Source organism: Rhineura floridana, chromosome 7 (assembly GCF_030035675.1).
Source record: "Rhineura floridana isolate rRhiFlo1 chromosome 7, rRhiFlo1.hap2, whole genome shotgun sequence".
Classification (NCBI taxonomy): domain Eukaryota; kingdom Metazoa; phylum Chordata; class Lepidosauria; order Squamata; family Rhineuridae; genus Rhineura; species Rhineura floridana.
This window is the reverse complement of record NC_084486.1, coordinates 21,142,625-21,169,516: the sequence shown is the minus strand read 5'-3', so window position 1 is coordinate 21,169,516 and position 26,892 is coordinate 21,142,625. Positions and strand designations below refer to the sequence as shown.

Genomic DNA, 26,892 nt, shown 5'->3' with positions numbered 1-26,892 from the left:
CCAAGCAGGGTTGACAACCCCCTGCCTGGAATGCCCTGCCCTTATCTTTTAATGTGGCTGCTCCAAACTTCTTTACAGATTTGACCCTTCACTTCAGAAAGAGGTCTGAGAAATGTGTAAGAGAAAGAAGATTCTCTACCCTTTCTGTCTACTCTGTGGGGTGCTATAAACTCACTTGGACAGCCAATCCAATTCCAGTGAGTAATAATTGACAGAGAAAAAACACCCATGGTTTGGTCTACCTTCACAGGCAGCAGCTTGGGAACAACAACTGCAGCCACACTTTCAAATATGTGAATTCTCTTTTACCATTAGTGGGCAAAAAACAAACCATCATGCAACCAACAAGGCACATCATCAATGGGTTTTAGGGGTTTAGTTGACCACATGGAACCACTGTTGCTTCTATGGATGTAAGGGAGGAGGGTCAAAGGTACATGAAATGCAAACAGAAAATGAAAAAAGACAGTGATGCTTCCCTAAATGCAATACCCTACCAACCACAGCAACACATACCAAAGGGTCAGCGTAACCCTTCAACTTCTAGGTAGAACTCTTACTAGGACATTAGGGACATTTCTTGGGAGGTGCAGTTCTGATGCCTTCTAGTTTACTTGCTTCTGGCAAGAAGGGTTTACGTGCCCTCAGACTTGGCCATTATTGGAAGAAAGGAGTTTAGTGTTGCAGAGATGTTAGATGGGAGCACAGATAGATGCCCCTGAAGGCAGCAACTGTAAACATGCTTATTAAGGAACTAAGCCCCATAGAACTCAATAGGACTTACTTCTGAGTAGATACGGTTGCAGCCATGTTAAGGACAAGGGAGGGCATTCTAGGCAAGCAGTTGGCAATCACAATTATACAATTATACAATTACCTCTAGTATTAAGGTAAAGGTAAAAATGTGACAGAAATAAAACCAATAGCACCAGGTTACAAACAATTTTTTTATTAACAAACACTATCTTTAAGAGAACAAAGGCAGGTTACATCACCAATCAATCTAGTCCCAACTAGAGTAGAGACCCACTGAAGCAATGAAATTGCAGCTGGTTTTAGACATTTATCTCTCTTACAAAAGAGAAGTCGATGACATCCAAGGGATGTTTTCAACCATTATAAACATTATAAACAGTATTACTCTTTATAAAAGAAAAACAGAAAGAATGAACAAGGTGCTTTCACTGTAGGAACTGGTGTTAAATAACTAAACAGGCTGAGTTGAGAATTTGTACTTCTCATTTGAAACACAAGCTTTAAGCAACCTTTGTTCTTCCTTCACATATTTAAAAAACTCAGCACAGTTCATGCCAAAGTTTAATTTGACACAAAGCTCTGCTTTAACAAGGGAAGGTAACATACGGTTCCTGTTGTCAGTCCATACATTGCCCATTAGTGAAAACGCTCTCTCCACGAAAGCATTGCTTACTGGGATGGCAAACACTGCACTGACAACCTTCACCAGAATTCTTGATCTGATGCTCTTTAGCAACTGCACCCATTTCTCATCCAGAGGAAGATCAGATGTTCTGACCTCAGGCACAAACTTTTTAACCAGGCAAAGTTCATCAAAAAGTCCATCAACAGCCGAAGCTCTCTGGGAGGTTTACAGTAACTAAAAACATTAAAAACAAATATACAAATTTAAAACACATCTTTTAAAAACAATTTAAAACACAATTTAAAAAAATTAAAACAATTTATAAGCAAAAGTTATTATTAGACAAAAATTACTAAAGAAATTGAATATGGTTTATCAACAATGAGCATTTGACAGCTTTTATAGTAGTGTCAGTCTCACAATTAACCAGTATAGTTGTCTAAACAAGTCTACCTTCTGAGACTTTTGGAACTACATCATGCAAGAGACAAAAGTAGGGCACATACATTGACCATGGTGGGGGATGCTGAAGCTGAACTCAACATTACTCTTCATTTAAATATTTAAAATATTTGGGATAGAGGAAATTCCCATCAGACTCTTATTATATGACTATGGCTATGACAGCAAGATTATTATGGAATACTGATAATGGAAGATTGGACACTGAAATTACTGGACTTAACAGGACTATTGAAGATGGAAGATGGAATTAATAGGGATAATGGAATAATGGCTATTGAAATTATTGGACCTAACAGATTTTGATGAGATGGATTAATCGATATGTTTATTTGGAGAAAAATTGATAGATATATTTCTTAAAGAATTGAAACCTCTCTTTGACTTTTTGTGGAAAGAATAAAGTAATGTTTATGAGAAAAAAAAATAAAATAAAGAACTCCAGATGTTTCCCTCGAGTGAGCCAGACAAGAGTGGGTTAACTCCCTCTGTTACCTAGGCCAGGCAGAATTTTTAACTTTGAGCAACTTTGACTTTTTTGCTTCCTATTTGAATGGACATTTGCAGTGTTAGTTTATTAATTTGTATGCCTTATTTTATTACTTTCTATATAATTACTAATTTATTAGCCACCCTAGTACAATAAATTTATGTTGATGGTGCTTTCTGTTGTTTGTTTGTACATGTTTTTCTGATTTTTTACTATGATATATTGTATTTTATCTTGTTTGTTCACCGCCCTGAGAGCTATTCTGCTAAGGGCGGTATATAAATTGAAATAATAATAATAATAATAATAATAATAATAATAATAATAATAATAATTTAACATGGATTCCACCTAGTTTGGAGTATGGTGAAACTCAGTGGGATCACATGGCAGGTAAGTAAACTGACTCCTTCCTTCCCTGGTCAATGAACAAATTGTTCAAGAAGCAGTGTATCATCATGTTTTGGGATGTTTTATTACAATGCCCAATACTAAGGTTGTAACCATATGTAACAACTACTTTTGAATAAAAGTGGAGAGGATTGAGGTGTATGTCATCCTATGTGCTAGCCTGCAGACTTAAAGATGTACTTTTAACTCGCCAACAATTAACTTTAGACCAGAAAAAGATCGTTCAATTTACTTTTTTATGGTTAAAGTATGTAGAAACCGCAATTAAAAAATAAGGAAAAAAGGGGTGGGGGAATGTTGCCAAAGCCATATTGCTCTAATAAAATTATGGCTCTATAAAAATGCAGCTTTCAAACAGGCCAGTTTCTTTCTGTTTTGATAATATTGAACATCTGACAGCTGGTAGTACACATGCTGTCATCATTCAGGGTTTGCAGACAGCAACAGATAACAGAAAGCTTTTTTTAAAAAAAAAGAAGGGGAGAAGAAAACACAGACTATAGACTGTCTTGCAAAGTTTAATACATGAATTCAGATATGAAGCTAAAGTGGGGAATTCTACAGCCAGATTTAAATCTGACCTGGCAAGAAATAATTAAGTCCCTGGAGGATGGAAGCACTTAAAAACACACAGTAACACAAAGAGGAGAGAAGAACACAGGAGTCCTGCAGAAACAAATCCTTTCTGCCCTTAACTCTACTCTTCTTATGGCCCATGTATTTGTATGGAGGCAGCCCCGAGCTAACAAATCCCCAATTTTAGTTTAAGGCAAGGGTCAAGCACAGTAATACCCCAAGAAACATGCTTTCACCACCACGGCTCAGCCCAGAAATGAAGAAGTAAAGACAGTATCGCCGAGCATGTGCAAAGTTATTTCAATAAACAGCGCTTCAAGCACCGGAGATTAAGTTAAAGAGTTGCAGGTGCGAGAGTGTGACATCCAAACAGGCCCTCAAAGCCTTTCAGCACGCTTCCTTAACAGACGTACCAGAAGTGGGCCGGTCAGCCTACCTCTGAACCGGCTGGACTAAGGAGGAGGAGCCGGCCCAGCCTGCCCTCTACGGCTCCTGCTGAGGCTGAGCCTGCAGGTCGCCGCGTCGGCCCTGTCTCAGCAGCGGTTGCTAGGAGACGGGCGTCGCGGCTTGTCAGCCTCAGCAGGAGCCGTGGAGGGCATGCCGGGCCGGCTCCTTTTTAGCCCCGGAGCCGGTTCCTCTGCTCCGGAAAGGCCGGCTTCACCCCTCCTGCTGTGGGCACCCCTGGGCGGCAGCGGCCGCGATGGGCCCCCCCAGCGGCGCCAACAGCAGGAGGGGTGAAGCGGCCGGCCGTCCTTTCTGGAGCTGGAGAACTGGCTGGACTAAGGAGGAGGAGCCGCCCCGGCCTGCCCTCCACGGCTCCTGCGCTGAGGCTGCCAGGCAGGCCGCAAGCCGCATGGGATGGGCCCCGGCCCCCGTCTTGGCCGGGGCTAAGAGGGAGCAGGCCCAGCCTGGGCTCCACTGCCACCCCACCACTCGCCTCAGTCCACCCACGGCAGTGGCTGCGGCCACGGCCGCGATCCCTCCCCCCACCAGAGACTTCAGCAGCCTGAGCCCCAGGGCGGGGAACTGGCTCCGGGCCGGCCGGAGCTAAGAAAGACGGAGCCAGGCCGGCCCAGCCTAGCCTCCACTGCTGCCACCGCTCGCCTCCACCCACACATGGGCCATCAGATCACCCTCACACGCCCGGGCCCCGGCCACCTGTATGTTCTCTCTGTGGGTGGTGGCGGGAGCGGGCAGGGGCTGCTGCTGGAGGAGTCCCGCCCTCACTGTGTCGGCTGCTCAAGTCCTGCGTGCGGCCTGTCTGCCTGAAATTGTAAAGAGAGGAAGTCGGTCAGCCGCAGCCCAACGTATGCGTGGTCAATCGCGCATGTGTGGCTGAGGGGGCCAATAAAAAGCCGGAGATCCACCTTTTAAATTGAAGTATAGCCGGAGGCCGGACACGGCCCCCTTTTGCTGGACTCTCCGGCAAATTGCCGGAGACCTGGCAAGCCTACTCCTTGCACTCTTTCCCTGGCAGGCCTTGAGTTTTTTTCTGTGACAAGAATGGGCTGCCTGCTCTGCTACAGAATTCCTCCTTAAAACCTTCCCTGTTCCTTCTCTCCTTACAACAAACTCTGTAACCGGGGCTACTGAGAATGGCATTGCTCAAAACCTTGATCTCTCAGCCTCTGTGCTACAGTTTGCACAAGCCAAAGCTTCAAAAGCCACATTCTGAGCAGTGGCAGTGCACTATGCAACACAGTAGAGCTATCCCATGCGTAACTTTTAATGTTTGTTATTTTGTAGCAGTTCCTATAGTTTGGTATTCTTTATTTTAGAATCTCCAGTATTTTTATCTTTTAAAATAATAAAGAAGAATTATATATAAAAAAGGTATCCATCTGCCCTCTTAGGGCTTTGTTTTATTATTATTTATCTATACTATTGTTTAGTGTACCTGAAGCGCTGTAACGGCACTTCACAGTACAGCTGCATTCCATTGATCTCTACCTAGCGCAAATAACATCAAGGTGGAAATTGAAACACACTTTAAAGCTAACTGAAGATCATTTTTGTAGTAAGTACCCAAATAACCTGTAGAACCTTGACAAAAAGGTTACAGACGCTTGGGGTTTTTTTTGTTGCTACCCCTAGCTCACTGCAGACAGTACATTCAAGAAACAAGCTACTGAGCTCAGCTCACCCACTCGCAAGGCCAGATCTCCCAATCAACTATCATTGATTGCACAGCCTAGTGTGTGATTGAATTCCACGCCAAAATAGCACCCATCTGGAAGGGTTCTTGGTTTCTGCGGTAGCAAACGCACACCCGGCTCCGTGGCCATTTCTTTGAACTACCTGCGCCCCATTCTAACGTTAAAAAGAAGAGTGACGTGGCCAATAGTTTACTTTGGGCCATGCCATCAGAAGGTGCAATTGCGCATGTCTATATCTTTCCGGGTCTTTCGTGATAGCAACGATGCCTCTAACCAACGAAAGGGGGCGGCCGAATACCGTCACCTGAAGCGTCTGGGCCTCAGCGAAAGTCTCGCGAGAATGCCCCGCTTTCTTAATACCTCCCTTTTCCGGCCTGAGCAGCTTTGAGGTGAGCTCGATCTTGCTGTCGCTTCAGCTGGGATTTTTGGCTTTGGACTGGCCGCTGCCTGCAAATCGGCCGGTGAGTCAAAGGGTGGCACCCGCGGAGGTAGGATAAAAAGACCAGCCTCGTTCGCTGGGGTGGAGGAGCCCGTGCCGCCAAGGGGGAGGCTCGCCTTGACCTCTCTCCCTTTCTGTCACCAGGGCAGGATGGGAATTACTAGGGCCCAAGGAGTCCTTTACCGGTTTTATAATGGCACGTGGGAAGAACGAACACACATTAAGTTTGCAGAAAACTTGCAATTGAATGTAACATTTATTTATGCCGCTTCTCGGTTAATACGCTATTTCCTTATGCTGAAGCTGCAAGCCGGCTCTGTTGATGGGGAAATGTAAGCCCCCCCCCCCATCAGTGTTATTAGGACCTAATCAGACATTTGTTGGTACTCTGCAACAGGAGTTGAGGGTACAGTCTTCAATCTTACAGGATCTACAGTGGCAGTATGCTTCTGAAATACGAGAGTGCTCTTGCACTCAGGTTCTGCTTGCGGGCTTTCCATGGGCATCTGGTTGGCCGATTTGAGAACAGGATGCTGGACTAGATGGGCCACTGGCCTGATCCAGCAGGCTTTTCTTATGTTCTTATGTTTTATTTGACCTCTGTGATCCACCAATTGGTGCTGGGTGCAAAATAGTGGGTGGTGGAGAGAGGAGGGGGAATCATATATTTAGAATTAAGGAATGGGTGCCTTCTTGTTTTCTGTAACAGAATAGAGTCCACAGCTCTTTCACTCAGAAATCCACTTCTGGCTTTCTTAATTTTAGCAGCCTATTTTAGCATATGAGGGGAGCCTTGCTGTTGTTATCAAACAACTGGAAGTCAGAAACGTCTGCTGATCTACCATAAATTGCCCAAATGTTGATCAACCTTCAGCCCACCATTGTTGCGTGACTTTGAATGTGCAGTTGTCCTTTCACCTTAATCTTGCCCCAACACATAAATCCAAACACTGGACATGATCAAGCCAGAGTTGATCATTTCTATGTTGTATAGATTTCAGTTAAACATATGGTACTATTTAAATTGGTGGGAAAGATAAGCTTGGCTAGATTGCAGCAGCACTTTTTATTTGAATTTTTAAAAATATTTTTATATGCTGGAACTCTAATGAAAATGGCTAAGATTTCCTGGTGCATATATATATTAAAGAATTTGTTTGCATTTCTGTTAAAGTGTTAATGTTACATTAAAACAGTGTGACTTGCAGTAGTTTTTAGGGGGGAAATCTTTGGCTCATAAGTTGATATTTAACCAATTTCCCTCAACTTCTATGGAATTACCCCCCCCCATATTGAGGGTTGAAATGCCAAAAAATGAGTGTAGTTTCTTTCCATAGCTGTCTATGACCCTTCTGCTGCAATACAAGGAGTTTTGTATCTTTTCCTTACAGCTAATTGCCCAGTGTTGAAAATAATCTGATGAGACAATAAAAATGAGAGTTGAGCTGTTTTAAAAATTAAGAGGGTATCGCTGTGCTTCCCATACGCATATTCATAAAGCTATACTGCTCTTCAGATGCAAGGTTCAAATCTGTGTCTTACTAGCAAGTGGGTTCATCCTTAATTGGGAATCAACTGTTGCATGCTGCGTAGAAAGCAGCTATGTTTCTGTGGTGGGAGAAGGTGGTGAAGACTTTGCATATAGACAAGAAAAGAAAACAGATAATAATTAATACAATGGAAATAGTGCTAGGCATGTGAGATCAACTGTGGTGTAGAAGTTAAGAGTACCCAACTAGGTCTGGAGAGACCCAAGTTCGAATCCTTGCTCTGCCACAATGCTCACCAGATGACCTTGAACCAGTCATTGTTTCTTGATCTAACCTATCTCAGGGTTGTTTGGATAAAATGGGTGGAATGGGGTGCTTTGTACTCTGGCTTGAGCTCTTTGGAGGAAAGCTGGAATATAAATTAATTATGAATAGGTTCCTGTGTAAGACAAATGGGCTTATTTTCCTGATTCCAATCTGTTTTCTGCAAGGCATTAGTAAGATGGTTATCTCTATAAGGAATGAAGAGGCAGTGGTGGCAAGCAGTAGCAGATGTGGATGGAAAAAGTATATTGCTGTAACTCCACCCACAGTGCAGTTGTTGCCTAGTGCAATTGTTATGGAAATGGGTGGGGTTTTCTGTCAAAAAGGCCAGAACTTCGCTGGCAGGTGCAGTCACATCTTGTAATTTGGACCTGATTGCACCACAAGTCTCTCTGGACAAAGTGTATTAGTGGAAGCCTTGAGGCTTCCCTGGCTGGTGTAATTCTGCCTACTTTTCTCTTCTGATATTCTTGAAACTACTTGGTGGCAAATCGTCAGATGGGAATGCTATGATAGACATAAGAGTTGGTTCTTGTATGCTCATCATTGCACTTGGGATAGTGGGACATAGGTAGAACTTTCAATCCCTGCTTTGAAGCAGGAACTTGCAACTGCCTGGCGGAAAGAGCCCTTTAAGTTGGATAGATATAACAGTTAGTGTTTGCATGCTGAAGTTAGTGAAAACTAAAGGGAAGGAGAGAGTTGTGGAATATAAGGATTATCTTGATTTTTGAAATGGGAGTGAAATGTACTTTTAAGTCGGGTGGGGTAGAGATGTGAGGCCTGGAAAAACTTTTTTTCCTGAAGTCTTTTTATGTTTTCAAAAAAAAAAGGGGGGGGAATTGGGCTACGACACTTAAAAGGGTATAGAAGATTGTTTCAATCTGTGTAAACCTTCAGTTTTTCAAAGTCCATGATGAATATCATGATAAATATGAAGAAGCAGAAAAAGCAGAAACTGTTGATAGCTGAGAAAATGAGACTGATTAAATTTTAAGTCTAGGTTCTCCCTCTTTCTCTCAGCTCTTTCTATAGAAATGAGTGCTTTATGTCTGCTTCACAGAGGAGGACTGGAGGAGACATACCGTATATTCCGGCGTATAAGACGACTTTTTAACCCAGGAAAATCTTCTCAAAAGTCGGGGGTCGTCTTATACGCTAGGTGCTGAAAAAGAGCGGGAAAATTAAGTCAAAAAATGACGGAGAAGAAGGGGCAATGGCGGCCGTATGCTGTTGAACTGGGGAGAAACTGCCCAGCACAGGCTCGCAGGAGCAGCCGCGGGGCCGATAGCCGCACTAGCGGCTCTGAAAAAGAAAAACCCCAGGAAGGGACGGCCAGGAGAATACTGTGAAGTGTAAGGCAGCAGAGACAACCAGCCGACGGCTCCGACTGCAGAGCTCTCCACGGCGGAATTTAAAGCAGCGGAGTGCGGCTAAGGAAAAAGAATCTCTCTAATGAGAGAACCGCAGCCGCAGGCTCCCGTGGAGTGCGGCAATACCCAGGCAAGCTAAAAAGAGGTGGTGGGGAAAGGCAGGGAGCCGCAGCCGCAAGCTCCCACCTGAGAGAGAACCGCAGCCACCGTCTCTCCAACGACGCCACAGAACGCGGCTCGAGGCAGCCCAGCCCAGAAAAGCCGCTACGGGAAAGTCACAGCTGCAAGCTCGCAAGGGCTGTGACAGAACTCAGGGGGAAAAGCTCGGAAACGGCCAAAGCCGTAGAGACCCGCAGCCGCGGTTGCTCTAGGGGCCGTCAGACAATCAACAGGGAAAATAAACTGCCCGGGTAAATGAAATAAGCTGAAATAAGCAGTGAAAAGCAAGACAGGGGAAGGGAAGGACTAGGGAGACACACAAGAAACACTACCTCCGCACCCTGTCAAACACACACACAAACAAATACTTAGCTAAATGCTACGCTATAGGATCTCAATCTTGTTCGTAGGAAGGCAAGAATGAACTGGAGAGTGGGAGGGGCCTGACGCCCCTAGTCTTGACTTCAAAGACATTCTTGCCTTCGCACGATAGGCTTTGTATACAACAACCAGCCAATCGCCGGTAAGGTACATCGCTTGCATGTCATAAGCAGGGGTAGTCTTATACGGCGAGTATATCCCAAACTCTATATTTTAACTGGAAAAGTTGGGGGTCGTCTTATACGCCCAGTCGTCTTATACGCCAGAATATACGGTAATCATTTTCTTTTTTAATATAATATCGATGGTTTCTCCTGCTTTTATTGTTTTCTGCCTGTGCTTCATAAATGTACTGCCTCCAAGTCAATTCCGACTTATGGCAACCCTATGAATAGGGTTTTCATGGTAAGCAGTATTCAGATTCAAATAATCCTCTGAAGCTGAAAGGCAGTGACTGGCCCAAGGTCACCCAGTGAGTTTCATGGCCATGTGGGGATTTGAACCCTGATCTCCCAGGTCATAGTCCAACACTCTAACCGCTATACCACACTGGCTCTCGCTTCATAAATAGGCAGAATGAAAGAGATGCTTGCAGTTCAGCAGCTTGTAGTTCCATATGTAACCGACATTTTAAAAATAAATTCAATGTATAATTATTTTCTGAATAAGCTGTACTTTTAATATATGAAACATGACAATTTAATTATCATGTTATACATAATACATTGTATGTTCCTAAATTTAAAAAGTGACTTTGATCTGTAAAGAGTTCTAAAGAAAAGCATTGCATATTTTCAATTCCCCCCCCCCCCAAACTTCAATTGTTTCCTGAAAAAACCCAGTTTTCTCCCCATGGCTTCAAAAGTTCTGAATATTTCACATCTCTAGCGTAGGGAACCTTTGGACCTCCAAATGTTTGTTTGTTTATTATTTGATTTATATCTCTCCCTTCCTCCCAGTAGGAGCCCAGGGTGCCATGTTCTGGAGCTACGACTACCAACATCCTTGGCCATTAGCCATGTTTGTTGGGGCTGATGGAAGTTGCAGTTCAGCAACATCTGGAGGGCCAAAGGTTCCCCACAGCTATTAAGTGAAAATGACATTTGCATTCATCTCTACTTCATACTCTCTCTGGTAACAGAGTAAGGGAACTGCAGGAAATGCAGTTATGAAATCCCAGCCCTACTTGGTGATGACATAACGCAAAATATAGATGGCCTGTGTGCGTCTCAGAGAGGTTGTCTAGGCAGCTTCAAATCCACAGTGGAGTTGGGAGTATTTATTTTTAGCTGCAGTCTTATGTGTTACTGAATGCTCTCCCAGAAGATAGAGTTGGGAGCAATCTGTGTTACAATGTTGGAAGATGTGTGTGTGGAAAATTGGGAAGCACTGGTGTGCATGTGCTTAAGAGTCTCTGGATCCTGGCCCTAGTGTGCAATCCACTAGTTACACATGCATCTATTTTAGTATATGCTCCAGCAGATTTGGTTTCTGGTAAAACAACAAAATCACACATCTATAAATTAAGAGTCAGTCTTAAACATGTCTTATTTCTTCCTACCCATGTTTTATATTTGGAGAAATGAAACTATGCTTGGTGTCTTACACTTTAGTGATAAATGTTAACTAAAGGTTGAATCCTGTTGGGACATGGGCAAGTGGCTTTTGTTGAAGCCTCTGGATTTTTAGAGGTAATTCCAGAGGCTTTTTAGCTTTTGTTTGCTTACGTTTTATATTGTTTTCTGTCTTGCATTGGATTAAGAGGAAAGGTAGTCAAAACAGAACAAAGTTGTTTTTCCTTGTATCTTTTTAATGGAAATACACAATGGAAAACTGGTAGTCATAAAGTAGGTGACCTTATGATACTAAGAATATAATCTTGTGTTTATGAGCACGCAAAGAATGTGATCATGAAATCTTTCAGGCACCACATGTTTTGAAGGTGGTGTGAGATTTGCAAACTCTTTAAAATGATTTGTTTGAAGAACCACACTGAGGATTATGCTTCTATTAAAATAATCCTCGAGGAGCTCAGGATAACTTTGTGCTTCCCCCCCACACACACACATTGCATCCTGGAGGTGGGAGAGCTTCCAGTGGGTGCCCCCCACTTCACTTGGTACACACACAATTACTGAGGAGCTGATTGCACTTTCATTAGTACAGTGGGGATGTAGCCCCATTCTTTGTAGTGTGCATGTACTGGCTGCGATGGTACAGTCCACTTCCTAATCACACGCTTAGAAAATGCTAGTCATGCTTGTTAATAGTGCCATTCTAGATTACTGTCTGTTCAACTTGATTTTGCTTTGACAGGCTTTGTCTGGTGCGTGGCTGTAAGGTTGTGGCAAGTATTGGCACAGGACAGGTGTTTTTTTCCTTGTAGGCCACAAGTGACTGACCTAGTATGTATGGTAGATGGGCTTTCCCTTTCTCCTTCCCCCCCTCCAGATCTCCATGAACCCTCAGAAGCTCCCCAGTAAAGCAGATTTTGGGGATGCATGAAACTCCACTCTTACAATGTTGGATCTCACCCATATTTTCTATCTGTCTCGTTTTTTGTTTTAAGAAGCTGTGTAGGAAAAAGTAATATGAAAAGAAGTGCGTGGTTCTAGGTTAAACAGAGGAAAACCTTAATTAGCTTTAGCAAAATGATGTTGCCTCTGGACTACCTGACAGAGATGCTTCAAGCACATAATGGTGCATGTAAAGCAGTTGTATCCATACAATACTTCTTGAGGGAACATGTTTGGGGAAGGGCCATAGCTCAGTGGTGGAGCATCTGCGCCTTGCATGCAGAAGGTCCCAGGTTCAATCCCCAGCATCTTCAGGTAAGGCTAGGAGAGAATCCTGTTTGGAATCCTGGAGAACCACTCCCAGTCAGTGTTGAGCTAGATGGTCTGACTTGGTATAAGGCAGCTCGCTATGTTGTAAATAGCTACTTGGTTAATTATTAGTGCTCATATAGATGTGGAGGGGAGATCTATATTAGCTGTGCTGGTTTTTTTAGGATCTGTAACATAACACTGTTCTAAAATAATATAGGAGGTGGAGTCTGTCGTATTGCTAGCATAGTGCTTCATGCAAATTCCATCACCTGTTTTAAAAATGAAATATCCTGTGGAACAGGAACGTAATGTTGCAAGAGTTGCAGTTCCTCTTGTGTTGACATGTAATGAACCTCAAATATCCTTTAGCTCCCTTTGCGAAACAAACGTATATAGAGATCTGTTTAAAAATACCTAGAGCTAGCTTCTTCCAGTACTTCAGACTCTGATCTTGGGTTATATGCTTCAAGAGAGGAACACAGTGAATTGATAACATAAAATCATTGTGTGTTTCAAGGTAAAGCCACGTTGCTTCTGGGAACATGCTGACCCATCCTGCCTGCATATGTAATACAACTGCTTTTGTCTTGGTCCTACCCTTAACTCAGCCTTTCCCAACCAGTGTGCCTCCAGATGTTGTTGGACCACAGTTCCCATCTTTCCTGGCCATTGGCAATGCTGGCTGAGGCTAATGGGAGTTGTGGTGCAACAGCATTGGAGGCACACTGGCTGGGAAAGGCTGCGACACTGGTCTCCCTGAAGTGTTCGTTGATGTCTCTTGTGGCTTATAGGGGCAATAGCTTATCGGCTGCTGTGGTCAGCAAGTTATAAAGTTATATGCCGCCCTGGGCTCCTGCCAGGAGAAAGGGTGGAATATAAATCAAATAATAAATAAACAAAATAAACTTGAACAGATTGGGAAATAACCTTCAAATTCCTGTATGACATATGAGATTTTTCTAGCTTTAAGAGGTAATGGGTGCCTAACTTACACAGGTGTCATCCCATCAGTGGGGCAGAATTTAGTTGGAGCATGAAGGTAGAGAAATAAAATGGGAGAAGTTTTTCCCAGAATACATTCCAGTGTCTTGGAATCGAGGACACTTGGGAGAGGTAGCTGCGAGCGGGATATCTGCTTTATCCTGGTGAGGGGATAGCATCAAGAAAAATAATCTCTAATGTGCCTGTCATTAAAGCCTGCATGCCCATCACTTTATGTGTGAATGGGCTGTCTGAGGTCTAATAATACACAACTCTGAACTCATCAGTCTGCTCAAATATTTTTCAGAAATTGCATCAATCTGTTCAGATTTCAGTGAAATGTGTTCAAGTGACGTACACGCATGTGTGAACCAGCCCAAAGCCCCTTTTCTGAGATAGACTGGATTATAGTGGATGTTTCAGACCAGGTCATTATATTTGTCAACTTCAGAGGAAACTCCATCGCACACTTAACTTCAGGGGAAGTATGCACAGGATTGGGCTGCATGGGTGGGCTTTTTTAAATTGAAAGGTTCCCCTAATGTAGAAAACTGGTTTAGAAGGGGGAAAAAACACACACCTCAATTGTTAGATTTAGGACAAATATTGGAGCACCTAATCTGCAGGACTTCTTACCAAAACCATATATTTTATTTATTGAGTAGTACCAAACAAGCAGTAATTCGATTACACACTTGTCTGTGCTTGAATTAGGTGAGGTATGTCATATTGCTGTTATCCCCTACGTCTATTGTGGTTTAAACTGGCAGATGGACATGACCATGATTCTACAGGCAAAACAAACTAAACATAGGATAAGGTAACTGAACATCTGCGTTAAGGGAGGGGAACTGCTATCTTGTAAACATTTCTAAAAAAACATTCCTGGCTAATACAGGAGATTTATTTAAATGCTGTTTATGAATAATAAGAACTGATTGTTGTTTGCCTCAAAAATGCTTGGTGGATAAAACTTATAACCATCTTCTGTTATGTGAGGCCTTAATTGGCTTACTGTTTTGTTCAATCAGATCACTTAAGCATCTAATTAAAAAGGGATATTCAGGTTTAAGACTGAACTAGCTTTTAGTTTAGATTGGTGCAATTAAATAAATAAAGCAATAGAAAGGGGTATGAACTGTATCCACCACATACATGGCCAAGGACTGGCTGAGCAAATACAAATTGTGAGAAGTTGGGCTAATAACTTATATCAGATTTTTGATGTGTATCACACTTGTTGATTAAAAATGGCTACATGGTCCAGTGTGAGGGAAAGCTGTTGTGGGATAGTGGCTAGAGTGCTGGACAAAGACTGGGGAAATCCATGCTCCAATTCCTGCTCAGCCATAAAGTTCACTGGATGTCCTTGAGCCACTCGTGCCCTCACCCTATAATCCATCTCATAGGCTTGTTGTGTGGATAGCATGGAAGGAGGAGGCTTATATATGTTGCCTTCAGCTCTTTGAGGAAAGGAGGTGTATACATGTAAAAAAAGAGCAAATGATAATATATATGAATAGCAAACTTTTTCTCCAGGTGTGGAGCCTTGGATAGCCAAAAGAGCACCATGTTGCAAGTGGGGAGCTATCAGCAGGCTTGAGGGAGCTCCAAGGTTTGGCAGAAGTACAAATAATCTTTAGATTGAACCCTATGGAAGTGAGCTCTCCACACAGCTCATTGAGCACTAAGCACTGGACACAAGATGCTGGCTGACAGTTGAAGATGGGGCGAGGAATGGAATGCCCTGGAAAAGGGCCTAGCTAGCTGCCTGCAAGCTGGTAGGGGAGCACTCCACGCTGCGAGGTTTTGTAGCAGGTCCTGCTTGTGGCAATTCTGAGAGCCATGTTTGCAGACCAGGTTTCACACCAAATCCTATGCAAGTTTTTGTGCAATGTTTGAAGCTGCCTCATACTGAGGTGGACCCTAGATCCAGTGGGAGGAAACCTAGGCATTTCTTACATCTTTGGACTCCAGCTCCCTTCACCTCAGCCAGCATGGCTAATGGTCGGGGCTGATGGGAGTTGTAGTCCCAGCGGCACCTGGAGGGCACCACGGGTTCTGCTAGCCGGTCCTGACTTTTCAGGTATTGGCTGGCAAGGGTCTGGGGCATCAATCTTTCTCACTCCTTCCCCCTTTAATGATATATCGAGGGTTGGACCTTCGCCATGCAAAGCATGTGTTCTGCCATTGGGCCCTTCAAGAAGCAAGTCCTACCTCGTGAGTTCCGTGGCCCTTTCAAACGTGCACAGGATCAGGCTGGTGGTTGCATGGCGGGGGGGGGGAGGAGCGTTGACGCGCTCCGCGTCACAGAGGCTTTGTCTGCAAATCCGTGTGGAGGAAAAACCAGCCCTCATTGAACACCTGTCTTTTGTCAGCCGTGCCTCTACCTGCGTGCGCAACCCATAACAATCAACCAGAAACTCTATAAGGTCACCAGTTCCTTTTTATGATGTGGATTTTCCCCTCGTTGGAACAAGGGGACGGGGCCTTCCGTCACATCAGCTCCGTGCCTCTTTGGGATTTGCATTGCAAACCCGCATTTCTCGCTCGGCCTTTTTCCTTCCGCGGGCGTTGCTGGGTAGTTTTCATTCCTCTGTGCGGCGACGTGCGAAGCTGTCTCCCAGCTGTGGCGGCTCTGGCCACGTGGGCGCGGAGGAGGGGCCCGGGGTGGGCCCGGAATGTGCGCTGGCAGGCAAGCACGTTTAAAGCAGCCTATACCTACTGATACATTATCTCGTGCGGCAGAAGGCGGCCCAGTCGCTCGGCAGCAGCTGGTTGCCTTCCTCCCTAGGAGGCAGACAACAAGCAAGGTATGCAAGATTACAGGAGTGGCGCAGGGGGATGGGAAGGGTAAGGCAGCTAAAAGAGTCTAAGGATGCGCCCTGGTTTAGGGATGAAGCCCCTTTGAAATTAAGTGTGAGCTACTTCAGGAATAAGCGTGCGTAGGGTCGGCCCGCTCAATTCTAGAATATGTGCAAAATAGCGAGGCACTTGGCTTGGAAACTGTTCCTATGCACGTGGGAATAAGCTCCTTTGATTTTAGCTGGGATTACTTCTGATTAAACGTAGGACGGGGCTGCCCGAGTTGCTTCGTTTCATCTCACTCTCTGATTACTGTTAACAATGGCTGTTAACAAAAGATTCTTCTAATTTGGACACTACCCCGGCGGACTGGTCTGCGTGGGCTGGGACTCGGGTTTCTCTGCCTAGCTGAACGTGAGTTTGGAGCAAGTGCAGTTTTTTAGGGAGGAAAAGGGTGCCTGAACGCTAACCCTACAGGAGTCAAAGTTGGCGATCACTTTGTTTACTGAATGTACAGCGCTGAAAGGGTTGCTAGTAGCATAGCCACACATGTGCAGTAATTTCTGTGTAGCACCTCAAATCGGCAGGCATCAAAGGCAATCTTGTATATGACCAATTTTAGCTTTGTATGGTGGGAGCACCACATGTATGCCACCTTGAGTTCCATGATGGAAGAAAGGAGGATATAAATGTAAGAAAATGGAAAGTAATGGGTTGAAAACCAAAATAAGAGTTAGAGTGCAATTTTATATTTGTTTACTCAGTAACAAGGCCTACTGTAGTCAATGGATTTTTTGCCAAGTAAGAATAGAGTTGCAACCTTAATCACACAAATGGAACAAAAAAAAAGCTTTATCCTTGTGGAATTGAGCAGGAGTCTGATTTTGAACAACAAAGTAAGCTCCTGGTCCCTGCTGATGGTTGAGAACACTGAAGTTTAACAAGTTTTGCTGAAGTTACAGGAAATAGATGCATGCTGGGGTTAGGGTTCTAGCATTCAGACTTCTGGCCTCTTGGACTCTCCTTCCTATGATAAGACTCATGTCTCCTTACCCTTTATTTTTTTCTTTGTTTCCCCTACAATTCCTAGTCTTTGCCAGTTCCTCATAAAACTAAACACAATCGTATATTACAGAGAGAACCATCTCCAGAAATTGCAATTATGCAGGTTGCAGTGGTGGAATATAGAGAAAATAGAACCCCAACATGTTAGTCTTGAAGGTGCAGGGGAATTTGCTTTAATAGGGGAAAACCTTTATTCAAATATTCTATCATCTGCCTACAATCTGAAGTCCTGTAAAGCATATTTGAGTCTGCTGGTCATGTACCTTGACTTTAGGAATGTGCCAGTATCATGGATGTCTGAAAGAATTAGCATAGGAAAACAAGTATTTAAGAACTTAAAATTGCTGGCCCTGAGCATTAGTTGAATGTTGTGTTGTGAGCAAGGCAGGAGGGGATGCTTGCCATGTAGATAGGAATCTAATAGGAATTCTGACATAAGATTATTCAGTAGTATGCCTTGCATATAATTGAGGAGGATAGCTGGATATTCCTACTATTGGTTCCTTTAGATTGGGATAGAGAAGCCGAAAGTGTAGCTGCTGTAATACTGCATTTTAAAGGCACTACTATGCCAGCGACACCTTCACCTATTCCTCTACTCCAGTCTAAAGGAGCCAGTAGTAGAATGAGTACTGCCTATATAATGCAGTGCTTTTATAAGCTGGAATCAAAGGTCTGCTACCAATCACCAGGTTGTTTTGGGGGATCATATATGTAAATTCTGATAGTCTCTGAAGCCAGCCAGATAATGTCGCCGTTTGTTCCACCTCACCCAGTGAACACAGCTCCAGATCCACCAAACCTCTGCACTTAGTCTCAAGATCTTGCAGCAGTGCAGACAGCACTTCTGTTTGCTGTCCAGGGGTTGTAATGCTGGAAGTGTGGACCAGTTGAAAACGTGCAGGTAGGACCGTGGGAAGGGGCTGGGAAAGGAAAAGCTGCTACCAACAGCACAAGGTGATCTTGGGTTGCAAGAATTCTTGGATTGAGAGTGGAAAGATACGGTGACCTAAAATGGTGGTTGGTGACCAAGCTAACTGTAACAGTAGAAGCAATACTGCACAGTCTGTTAGCTGTTACATCCTTTTTTGTGTGGGGCACGTTGTATATTATTTTGTGTGTTTCTGTTTTCAGAAGTGTCAAGTATGAGCCCAGCCCAAGAGAAAAGTGGAAGCTCCAGCAGCAAGGAGCCCCTTGCCAAATGTCTTCAGGCCAAGAAGGACTTGGAGACAGCAATCGCTGGAGTAGTCAAGGTGGAACAGCAAGTTAAAGACAACTGGAGAGAGGTATTTGGAAAGAAGGAAGGAAGAAAAGGAGTCCCTTAACTTCTTGTGGAGGTCATCTTGACGCTGCTCCATATATACCAGCCTGTTTTGAATTCTGCCCTGCTGCTTTCTGGTGCTTGAACCCATCTCCAATAATTTCTTTCAAAAATGGATAGGCAGGGACTGCATACAGCAGCAGGTTGTACATGCACAACTACACACATTACGCATAGAAGATAATTCTGTGCAAGTCCATCTAGTGACAACCAGCGAGAGTGCCTTTTCTGTTGTGGCACTTAGCTTGTGGAATTTACTCCTCCCTAAAAAAACCCCACAAACTTATTTATTTATTTATTAAATTTCTATACCGCCCCATAGCCGAAGCTCTCTGGGCGGTTCACAACACTAAAACATCAATATACAATAAGCCACAAAGAAAACAATTTAACACACCAAACTACAAAAACACTAGCATACTAAAATACTGAAGTGTGAAAATATTAAAATGTTAAAAAGTTACAATATTAGCTGTTCAAATGTTAAAATGCCTGGGAGAAGAGGAAGGTTTTAACCTGGCGCCAAAAGGATAGTAATGTTGGCGCCAGGCGTACCTCGACAGGGAGATCGTTCCACAGTCCGGGGGCCACCACTGAGAAGGCCCTTTTTCTCGTTGCCATCCTCCGAGCTTCCCTCTGAGTAGGCACCCGGAGGAGGGCCTTCGATGTTGAACGAAGTGTATGGGTAGGTTCATATCGGGAGAGGCGTTCCATCAGGTATTGTGGTCCCAAGCCATGTAAGGCTTTATAGGTTAAAACCAGCACCTTGAATCGAGCCCGGAAACATATAGGCAGCCAGTGCAAACAGACCAGGGACTATCTCTGCTCAGCCAGGACTTTGAAAATTGTCTGGCTACTGTGGTTGTTGCGCATTTTAATGTATGTACTGGATTTTAACAGACTGTTTTATTTGTTGTAACCCACACTGAAATTTTTAATAACCGGCGGCAGGTAGGTAGGTAGGTGTGTGAACAGGTGGTATATATATATTTATTAAGATGAAAATAAATTAAAAAATGATTTAAACAAGTAATTGCACATTGGCATTAGAGGAATAGAGATAGCTATTTCTAAACCTCCCGAAGTCATGCAAAAGGGAACATAACAATAAATACGGTCTCTGGACTTCCTCGTTTGCAAGTGCTAGGACTATGAGGGTACACACGCGCACACACCCCTCCGCAGTGTGAATCACTGAGGGTCTTGCTGCTAGTGGGCATTCATTATACCTTTCCCTTGGGTGTCAGGTTAGTATGCTGTGTGACTTAAGGTCTTGTTTCCCCCTGGAATTTTGCCCCCTCAGCATCCAAAACTGGGGCCCGCCACAGCATGAAGTGCAAATAATTTGCATAACAAGTATATTAAAGGTGGTTTGGTGGCTTCTATTTCCGACACAGACATGGCTTACATAGATGTCATAAAAACAGTTGACTGGATCTAGCATTTTTATCTTGCAGGTAAAAGCTCAAATTCACAGCTGCATAAGCCGCCATCTGGAATGCTTGCGCAGTCGTGAAGTTTGGTTGCTTGAACAGGTGGATCTCATTCAGCAGCTGAAGGAGGAGGCCTTGCAGCAGCAAGCACAGCAACTCTTTTGGGTACGGTCTAACTGTACACTTGATTCAGATTATACATTAAACTCTTCATTCAGGATTGCAGTAATTTAGCCTTGAGTTTGTGCTACTTGCAACTTGCATAAGAGAAGGTTTCCATATTTAAAGCCTTGCTGAAGTTGGCTCATGATGTTGTGAAGTCACATCTTGTACTTTTATCTCTTACAGTTGTTGGGACAATTCAGTTGCCTCATCCATCAGCTAGAAAAACCTCACAGTAATGACCTTGCAAATCAAATTTCAGTGTGTTTGGAGAGGTAAGCAATTCTGTCAAGATTCAGCTTGATGCCAAGCTTGGAAGTTACAAACCATGTTTCACCTTGCTGTGGATGGTATGAGATTGAATACCATTTCTCTTTCTGCAAAACAGAATGTTCTGGTTTTCTGATGTGTCTCCTGAAAAGTTTGACCTAAAACTGGAAAATTATTTACATGTGCGGGACTGGGTTTTGATTAAATGATCAAATCCTTAAGAACTTAAGAGGCGTAATATCCTTTGTGCAGATCAAAATAGATCATGGAAGGTCTAGTTTTTAGCAGGATCACCTTGATGTTTTCTTCATATGAATAGTGGCTCCTTCAGTTTGGAACTAATGGTGTTCAGGAGCCATCTTCTTTTTTTTAAGTTTGAGTACTTAATTTATCCCCCCCCTTTTTTTGGCAGACTGGGCAATTTAACTGTCCAGCCAGAAGAAACATCTGTCCTGAACTTTGAAGCTGATATGCCATTCCTTCGCCAGGCCATCACATCTTTTGGGTCAATCACAACAATGGTGAGCAAAAGTTTTCTTCAGGATGGTGGGATTTGTTCTACATGTCCGCTCTTTGGAAGCCTATACAGTAATCAGTTGCTAAGGTCATGAAGAGCTGCTCAGCTTCACACAAAGGCTGGGATGTTAAACTTTGGACAGCTGACACCTCTCCCTAAACTGCATTACAAACTGCTTTTGAAACTCCCCTCTGTTTCACAAGCACTTGCCCTTCCAGCTCTAGCTACAAAGCCCTTCACGTGTCTTTTAAACACAATATTATATTGTATTTTATTGTATCTATGTTCACCGCCCAGAGAGCTATTGCTAGTTGGGCGGTATATAAGTTTTAAAAATAAATAAATAATAAATAAACCCAAGACTATTCTGCCTTGGTGTGAAATTTTCTGGTAGCTGTTTGAAACATGTTACCTGCTTGAAATTCTAGGACAATAGGAGTTTAGAGTTTAACAATAACAAACACAGTAGCAAAGCAAAAATAACAGTTTCAACCAGTAAGTTTATGATTGTTCTATTTGTGTTTAAAAAATAGCAAACCTGTGACAAGGAAGACTATGCCCCATGGATTTCTGTGCAGAACTGCCCTGCGACAGCCAAACTTGAACAGGTAGAGTTAAAATTTGTCCAGGGTTGCACCATAAAGCTTTCTAACCCAGGCATGAGGAACCTCCCCCAAGCCATGCCCACCTGCCCCTCATCTGATTTAATGTGACGGCTGCTGTGGGGCAGATAAAGATGCAGCTGCAAAGGAATATTTGGGAGCTTTAAGGTGTGTTCCCAATTGTTCCTTGGTAAGCAAGGTTTGTGTTCAGTGGTTTTTAAACTTGGTGCTGTATGTAAGCTTCACTGGGATGGGCTACACTCTGAAGTTCTCATTTCTGCTGAAAGCAGGGCTTGAAGTCAACAGTGCACTGTTACAGGCACTGTTGGAATCCAACCTTCACATGCAAGGAACCTTTTTCCTTTGTAGTATGGCTTGAGTTCATGGTGTTATCAGGTGAGTGGCTGTGTCCATCTATCAAAGTGGCCAGCAGGAGTGAGGGAGTATAGGAGTTGGCCTGCTAGCTAAATCCCATGTCACATCCCTGTTCTAACTTTTCATGGTGGGCATCTTTTGTTTGCACCATATGTGAACACGTATCCCATCTGTAGCAAGTGACTGGAGTGCTCAAAAGACTAATATTTAGGCTCCTGCTGGGAGGAAGGATGAGATATAAATCAATCAATCAATCAGTAATAATATTTAGAGCTCTGCATGTGTTTCCTGCGATAGGCATCATGCCAAGTCCCATCAATTAGAGTACTTGGATATATGTCTAAATTGAGTAAGCTGGGTATCGCTGCAAATTCATACCAAAGGAAAAATAGCATGTATGATTCCCAAACATATATTCTGCTCAAACCATGAAAGGATCTCTTTATTTGTGCCCACTCAAACTGTGAAAGAATTCCTTGAAAGATTTATGATCTTTCATGCTTCACTGATGCCTTGGCTGTTCCTTAGGGAGGTAGAAGTTTGTTTTTCCTGATGACTTCTAATCAGAATTGAATGTATCGCATTAACCTTGCTCTTGTATTATTAGCAGAAACCTTCTTATGGAACACCGGGATGCCCACTCTCTGAATGGGTTCTTGGAAGTAAACCTGACAATTTCTGCTGTGGTCCGCATGTTCCTAGCATAAACTATGAGGATTGGCTTCTGAAAATGCCTGCATCAGAGACCAACCAGGTATAGTCTTCTTATTAATGGATTACATTAATTGAGAAAGTGTGTTTTACCAATGTTGGAACTGGTGGGACATCTCATATTATCTTTTCTGCATTTCACTGAGTGCAATTAATATATTGGTAAATGAAGTGTTTTTGTCTTGGAAAACTTGCGTAATGAAGCTAAATGTTTTTGTTTCTTTGTGGGCTGGGGGTCAGGATTTAGAGTCTTCCAAAGTGTGTTACTTGGAGCAAGCCTGGGGAAATCTGAAAAACCTGGAGAACTGGCTCCTGCAGAACCAACAAGAAGGAGTTCCTGAGAAAACTGATTCCTGCCAACGTAAGAGTTCCACCTCCACAGTTAGTTCCTCTTTTTCCATTGAAAAGATAGATGAATTGGAGTTCCTGGAGCAAGAAGAGATGGATCTTTCCGTCTGGCTACTTACTCCTTCTGAATCAGAAAACAAGAATGCCTTGGGGGAGAAGTGGGAATATGTGTTTAAGCCTTTTAGGGAGGAATACAGTATTAATGATTGGCTCCCCAAAGCTGATTCCTGCAGTAATTGTTGTGGCAGTCAGGCCAGGGGCATAGAAATAGAAAATCTTGGCAATCTGAAATGCCTCGGTGAACACCTAGAGGTGAAGAAGTCATTCACCAGTGATACCTGGCTTCTGCCACCCTCTTTCAAAGTAGAAAATGTGTGCAGAGCTAATGAGCCATGTTCTAGCTTTTCAGAGTGTGTGTGTGATGAAAACTGTGAGAAAGAAGCTCTTTGTAAGTGGCTCCTTCGGAAAGAAGGCAAGGATAAAAATGGGGTGCCAATAGGACAGATGCCTAGCCTGATCACTGAGCCTGATAAACCTAAACCGGCTCTGGATGTCTGGCTCCATCCTTCCCGACAGTTGGTGGAGGAATCAGCCCCTTTTGCAACAGAAAAGGACACCCCTGATGTTCTGAAGCCACTGAAAGAATTGCTTGATACCCCACTGTCGACCTGGCTAGCCAAACCAGTGGTCAAAGCATCGAGCACAGAAGAGAAAATGTGCAGAGAGAAAGCAGAAGTGGGTTGCAAGAGTTCTCTTATGGAGCTTCTAGCACCATTCCACCTCCCTCTTAACGTAAACAGCTGGGTGCTGTCTTCGAAGAATGCAGAAGCCTCTGCTCAGCCTCCTGTAGAAGATAAATGGCTGCTTCGCAAGAAGGCACACGTATGTATTAATACTTAACCATCATAGACTTCTTTAGCATTACATATTTTTAATATTAAAAAATGGAAGGGAGTAGAAAAAGAGGAAGGGCAAACAAGAGATGGATTGATTCCATAAAGGAAGCCACAGACCTGAACTTACGAGATCTGAACAGGGTGGTTCATGACAGATGCTAATGGAGGTCACTGATTCATAGGGTCGCCATAAGTCGTAATCGACTTGAAGGCATATAACAAAGAAGTTTGTTGAAAAAGTCTGTGGTGAGCAATCTGTCATCTAAGATTACTTTTTGATACTTTTTGGTATGCTTGTTACTTGTTCAGATATAGGACTAGCATGATGCTCTATATACTCTGGGTGTAGTTTAATGTGACATCTGCCTTTTCTTATAGGACTGTGGTCTTCCTACAGTGTGTGACCTCTTTGCATGTATGAAGCTGAATGGTGATAGAGAGAAGTGGCTATACCGGACTCCTCTACAGGTAATCCTTTATAGTTGCTATTTCCCTTTCTGTAGACTCTAAACCTTTCCTTTGATTAGCCTGTTTGCTCATGTCCAAAGCTTCAAACAGTCCAGGCTCCTGAAGACTTGAGATATCAAATGTTATCAGTCATATGCAAGGCTGGCTCATTGAACTTTGAATTATTCTTGTAACCCTTGGCAATATTTTGCCCTGTGTTCTTTTGATCCTTTTTTTAAGATGTTGAAGCAGGACTTTGGGAATAATTTTTAAAGTTCTATGTGAGACCAAGCTCATCAATATCTAGCTCCAGGCAAGGGAATTTGCATGCTTCCTTGGGTTGAAATTGGACACAAGTAGCTTACACTGCAAAATCAGTGCTTAGCCTAAAACAAGGGAGTTGCTGATGTTTGGATGGTGCATTTAGCCTTTCAAGAATATTACGGGTGTAGTTGCATAATCCTGCAAGATTAACGATCCTAATAGTTGAACCTAATTTTTCCAAATGCCTTTTTAAAGTTTTTTTTGTATATATTCTGTCCTAACATCCTACTTCTGTATTACATTTGTAGATGTGAAAAAACCCAACCTTTTTCAAGTCACCTTTCTGCTGATCATCGCACATTTGTACTGACTGCAATCTACTCATTTATAGTTTGTGGCTGACTCATCTGCCTCTTCCGAACTTCACTTTAAGGCTTTATGTAGCTGAATTATGGTTGCAAACATTGGGCTGTGGATTTGACTCGCACCTCATGAAAGCAACTGTATGCATCTTCCGGGCTTCTGATATGAAGATCTTGCCCTGGCTTGTCACTTGGAGCCACTTGCAATTGTGGAAGTCAGTGCTTTGCAGTATCTTCCTGGTTATGTTTGGACTATACAGTGTGCTTCCTGACCCAAACGGGTTGAGAAAAGTATCTGAGAGAGGATTCCACTTCCCTGGTGTGTAAGGAAGCAGTTTTTAGCAAAAGTACCCTCACTGGTTTTAATATATTAAACACTTAGACCCATCTTTAAAGTCATCCAGCTCTTATGCAACAATAAAGTGTGTTAGAGCTGCGTACTAAGTAGTTAAAATGAATGGATCCTACGCCATACAGATCAGAGGGCTGGCAGTAACTTCGGTGCCATTTTGTTTGGGATTAAAGCAGTCCAGGCATTTTAAAGCACATTGCTATTTAATGCAAAATTAACTTGTTTCTGAACTTCTCAATTTTACTTTCTTGATCTGTTTAGATTAAGTAGCTTTAGGTGTTCAGGATAAATAAAACATTGTTTAAATACAACCTTAATACCACTTGCCTTGTCACGGGATGGCAGCATTTCTGAGCAGCTCTGATCTTCTAGCAAAAATCTCTCTTAAAAAGTGCTCTTGGGTTCTCAGAACAGTGCTTTGACTTCTCGAAACTACTGAAAACTACGCAAGCTTAGACCTTCAGTAGCAAAAGGGTGTTGTCACATGTACATCTGTTTTTAACCAGTGCACTCCATTACTTACAGTAATAGTTTGATTTGAACCATTTTATTGAAAGGTGTTGCTTTTGAATGTTTAACAAAGTCTCCAGGTTGTTAACCTGCAGTCAGTAATGAAAATGGAGGTGTAACCTACCCTACTCTAAATCTCAAATCCTATTTTTTTCCTTTTCATTAATTTAATATTTGTTTGTGCTGATTAAATCTTTCCATTAAACCATTGCTGTGGAAAAAAAACCTGAAATGTATCCTTGTATTATTGTGTTTTTTTCAGGGGAGATTAGACATCAGAACTGTTTGGCAATTCATGATTGCTTACGCCCCTTTTTTGTTAAAAGCAGGTAACAGTGTATACAGAAACAGTCTATAGATGCAAACAGCAGTGGTAACATCTTAGTTTTGCATGTACAGACTTTTTACCACTTGGAATAATATTTACATATGGTTTGTGTTTATACTAGAAAATGACAGCTCAAGCAGAGTTCAGTTTCAGTGGCAGTACTGCATGCAGGAGTTGTCTGTCCTAAAAAGTTAGAGTAGTCCCTATCAGTAAAACAGTTACTGTATTTATTTGTTGGGCGAAAGCTTCAGCAATCGGAAGTGTTTTTATTCATTCTTAATGACTTCATTACACACCTGTTGGAGTTGTCTGCTTTCAGCTGCAGACTTGGACACATTTATTACAAATGCCTAGAGACCTCTTGTTAAACTTTACTCACACTCAGCGGGTTCTAAGTAATGGGACTTGTCTCAATGTTTCTAGGATAGGGCTACGCCTTCTGTACAGGAGATACTGTAACACCGACATTTAAATCAGAAGGTTGAATCCTGTTCCCAGTACTGAGAACTGAGTTCACACATCACCAAGCCCTACTTGCACCTTTTTATGGACAGAATACCACAGAGCAGATCATAAAATGCAGGCATAATATAATCATTTTAAGCAGCATTCACAAGATAGTTAAAGCAACTGGTTGGGAGTCTTCAGCTAAACAAAACACATGTGCTTGGCC

At 43.0% G+C, this 26,892-nt stretch overlaps 1 protein-coding gene and 1 long non-coding RNA gene across 5 annotated transcripts; one reads left to right on the top strand and one right to left on the bottom strand.

Moving 5' to 3' along the window:
* Nucleotides 1–964: 964 nt before the first annotated feature.
* Nucleotides 965–5,658, bottom strand: LOC133388340 (uncharacterized). The gene is made up of 3 exons (XR_009763745.1): nucleotides 5,464–5,658; nucleotides 4,479–4,585; nucleotides 965–1,615 (listed from the first exon to the last, which is right to left on the bottom strand). It is a non-coding gene; the product is annotated as an uncharacterized LOC133388340 (long non-coding RNA).
* Nucleotides 5,659–5,847: 189 nt separating this feature from the next.
* Nucleotides 5,848–26,127, top strand: NCOA4 (nuclear receptor coactivator 4). 4 transcript variants are annotated; one of them, XM_061635007.1, is made up of 10 exons: nucleotides 5,848–5,937; nucleotides 18,456–18,607; nucleotides 20,100–20,240; nucleotides 20,424–20,512; nucleotides 20,920–21,028; nucleotides 21,558–21,632; nucleotides 22,609–22,755; nucleotides 22,953–23,942; nucleotides 24,335–24,424; nucleotides 24,976–26,127. In XM_061635007.1, the coding sequence occupies exons 2-10, from the start codon at nucleotides 18,467–18,469 to the stop codon at nucleotides 24,979–24,981; spliced, it is 1,788 nt and encodes a 595-aa protein (XP_061490991.1). In that variant the 5' UTR covers nucleotides 5,848–5,937; nucleotides 18,456–18,466; the 3' UTR covers nucleotides 24,982–26,127. The 4 variants fall into 4 exon arrangements, with proteins under 4 accessions (XP_061490991.1, XP_061490993.1, XP_061490992.1 ...); XM_061635009.1 differs by having other exon boundaries at nucleotides 5,880–5,964; XM_061635008.1 differs by lacking the exon at nucleotides 5,848–5,937 and adding an exon at nucleotides 16,172–16,264.
* The last annotated feature ends 765 nt before the right edge of the window (nucleotides 26,128–26,892 follow it).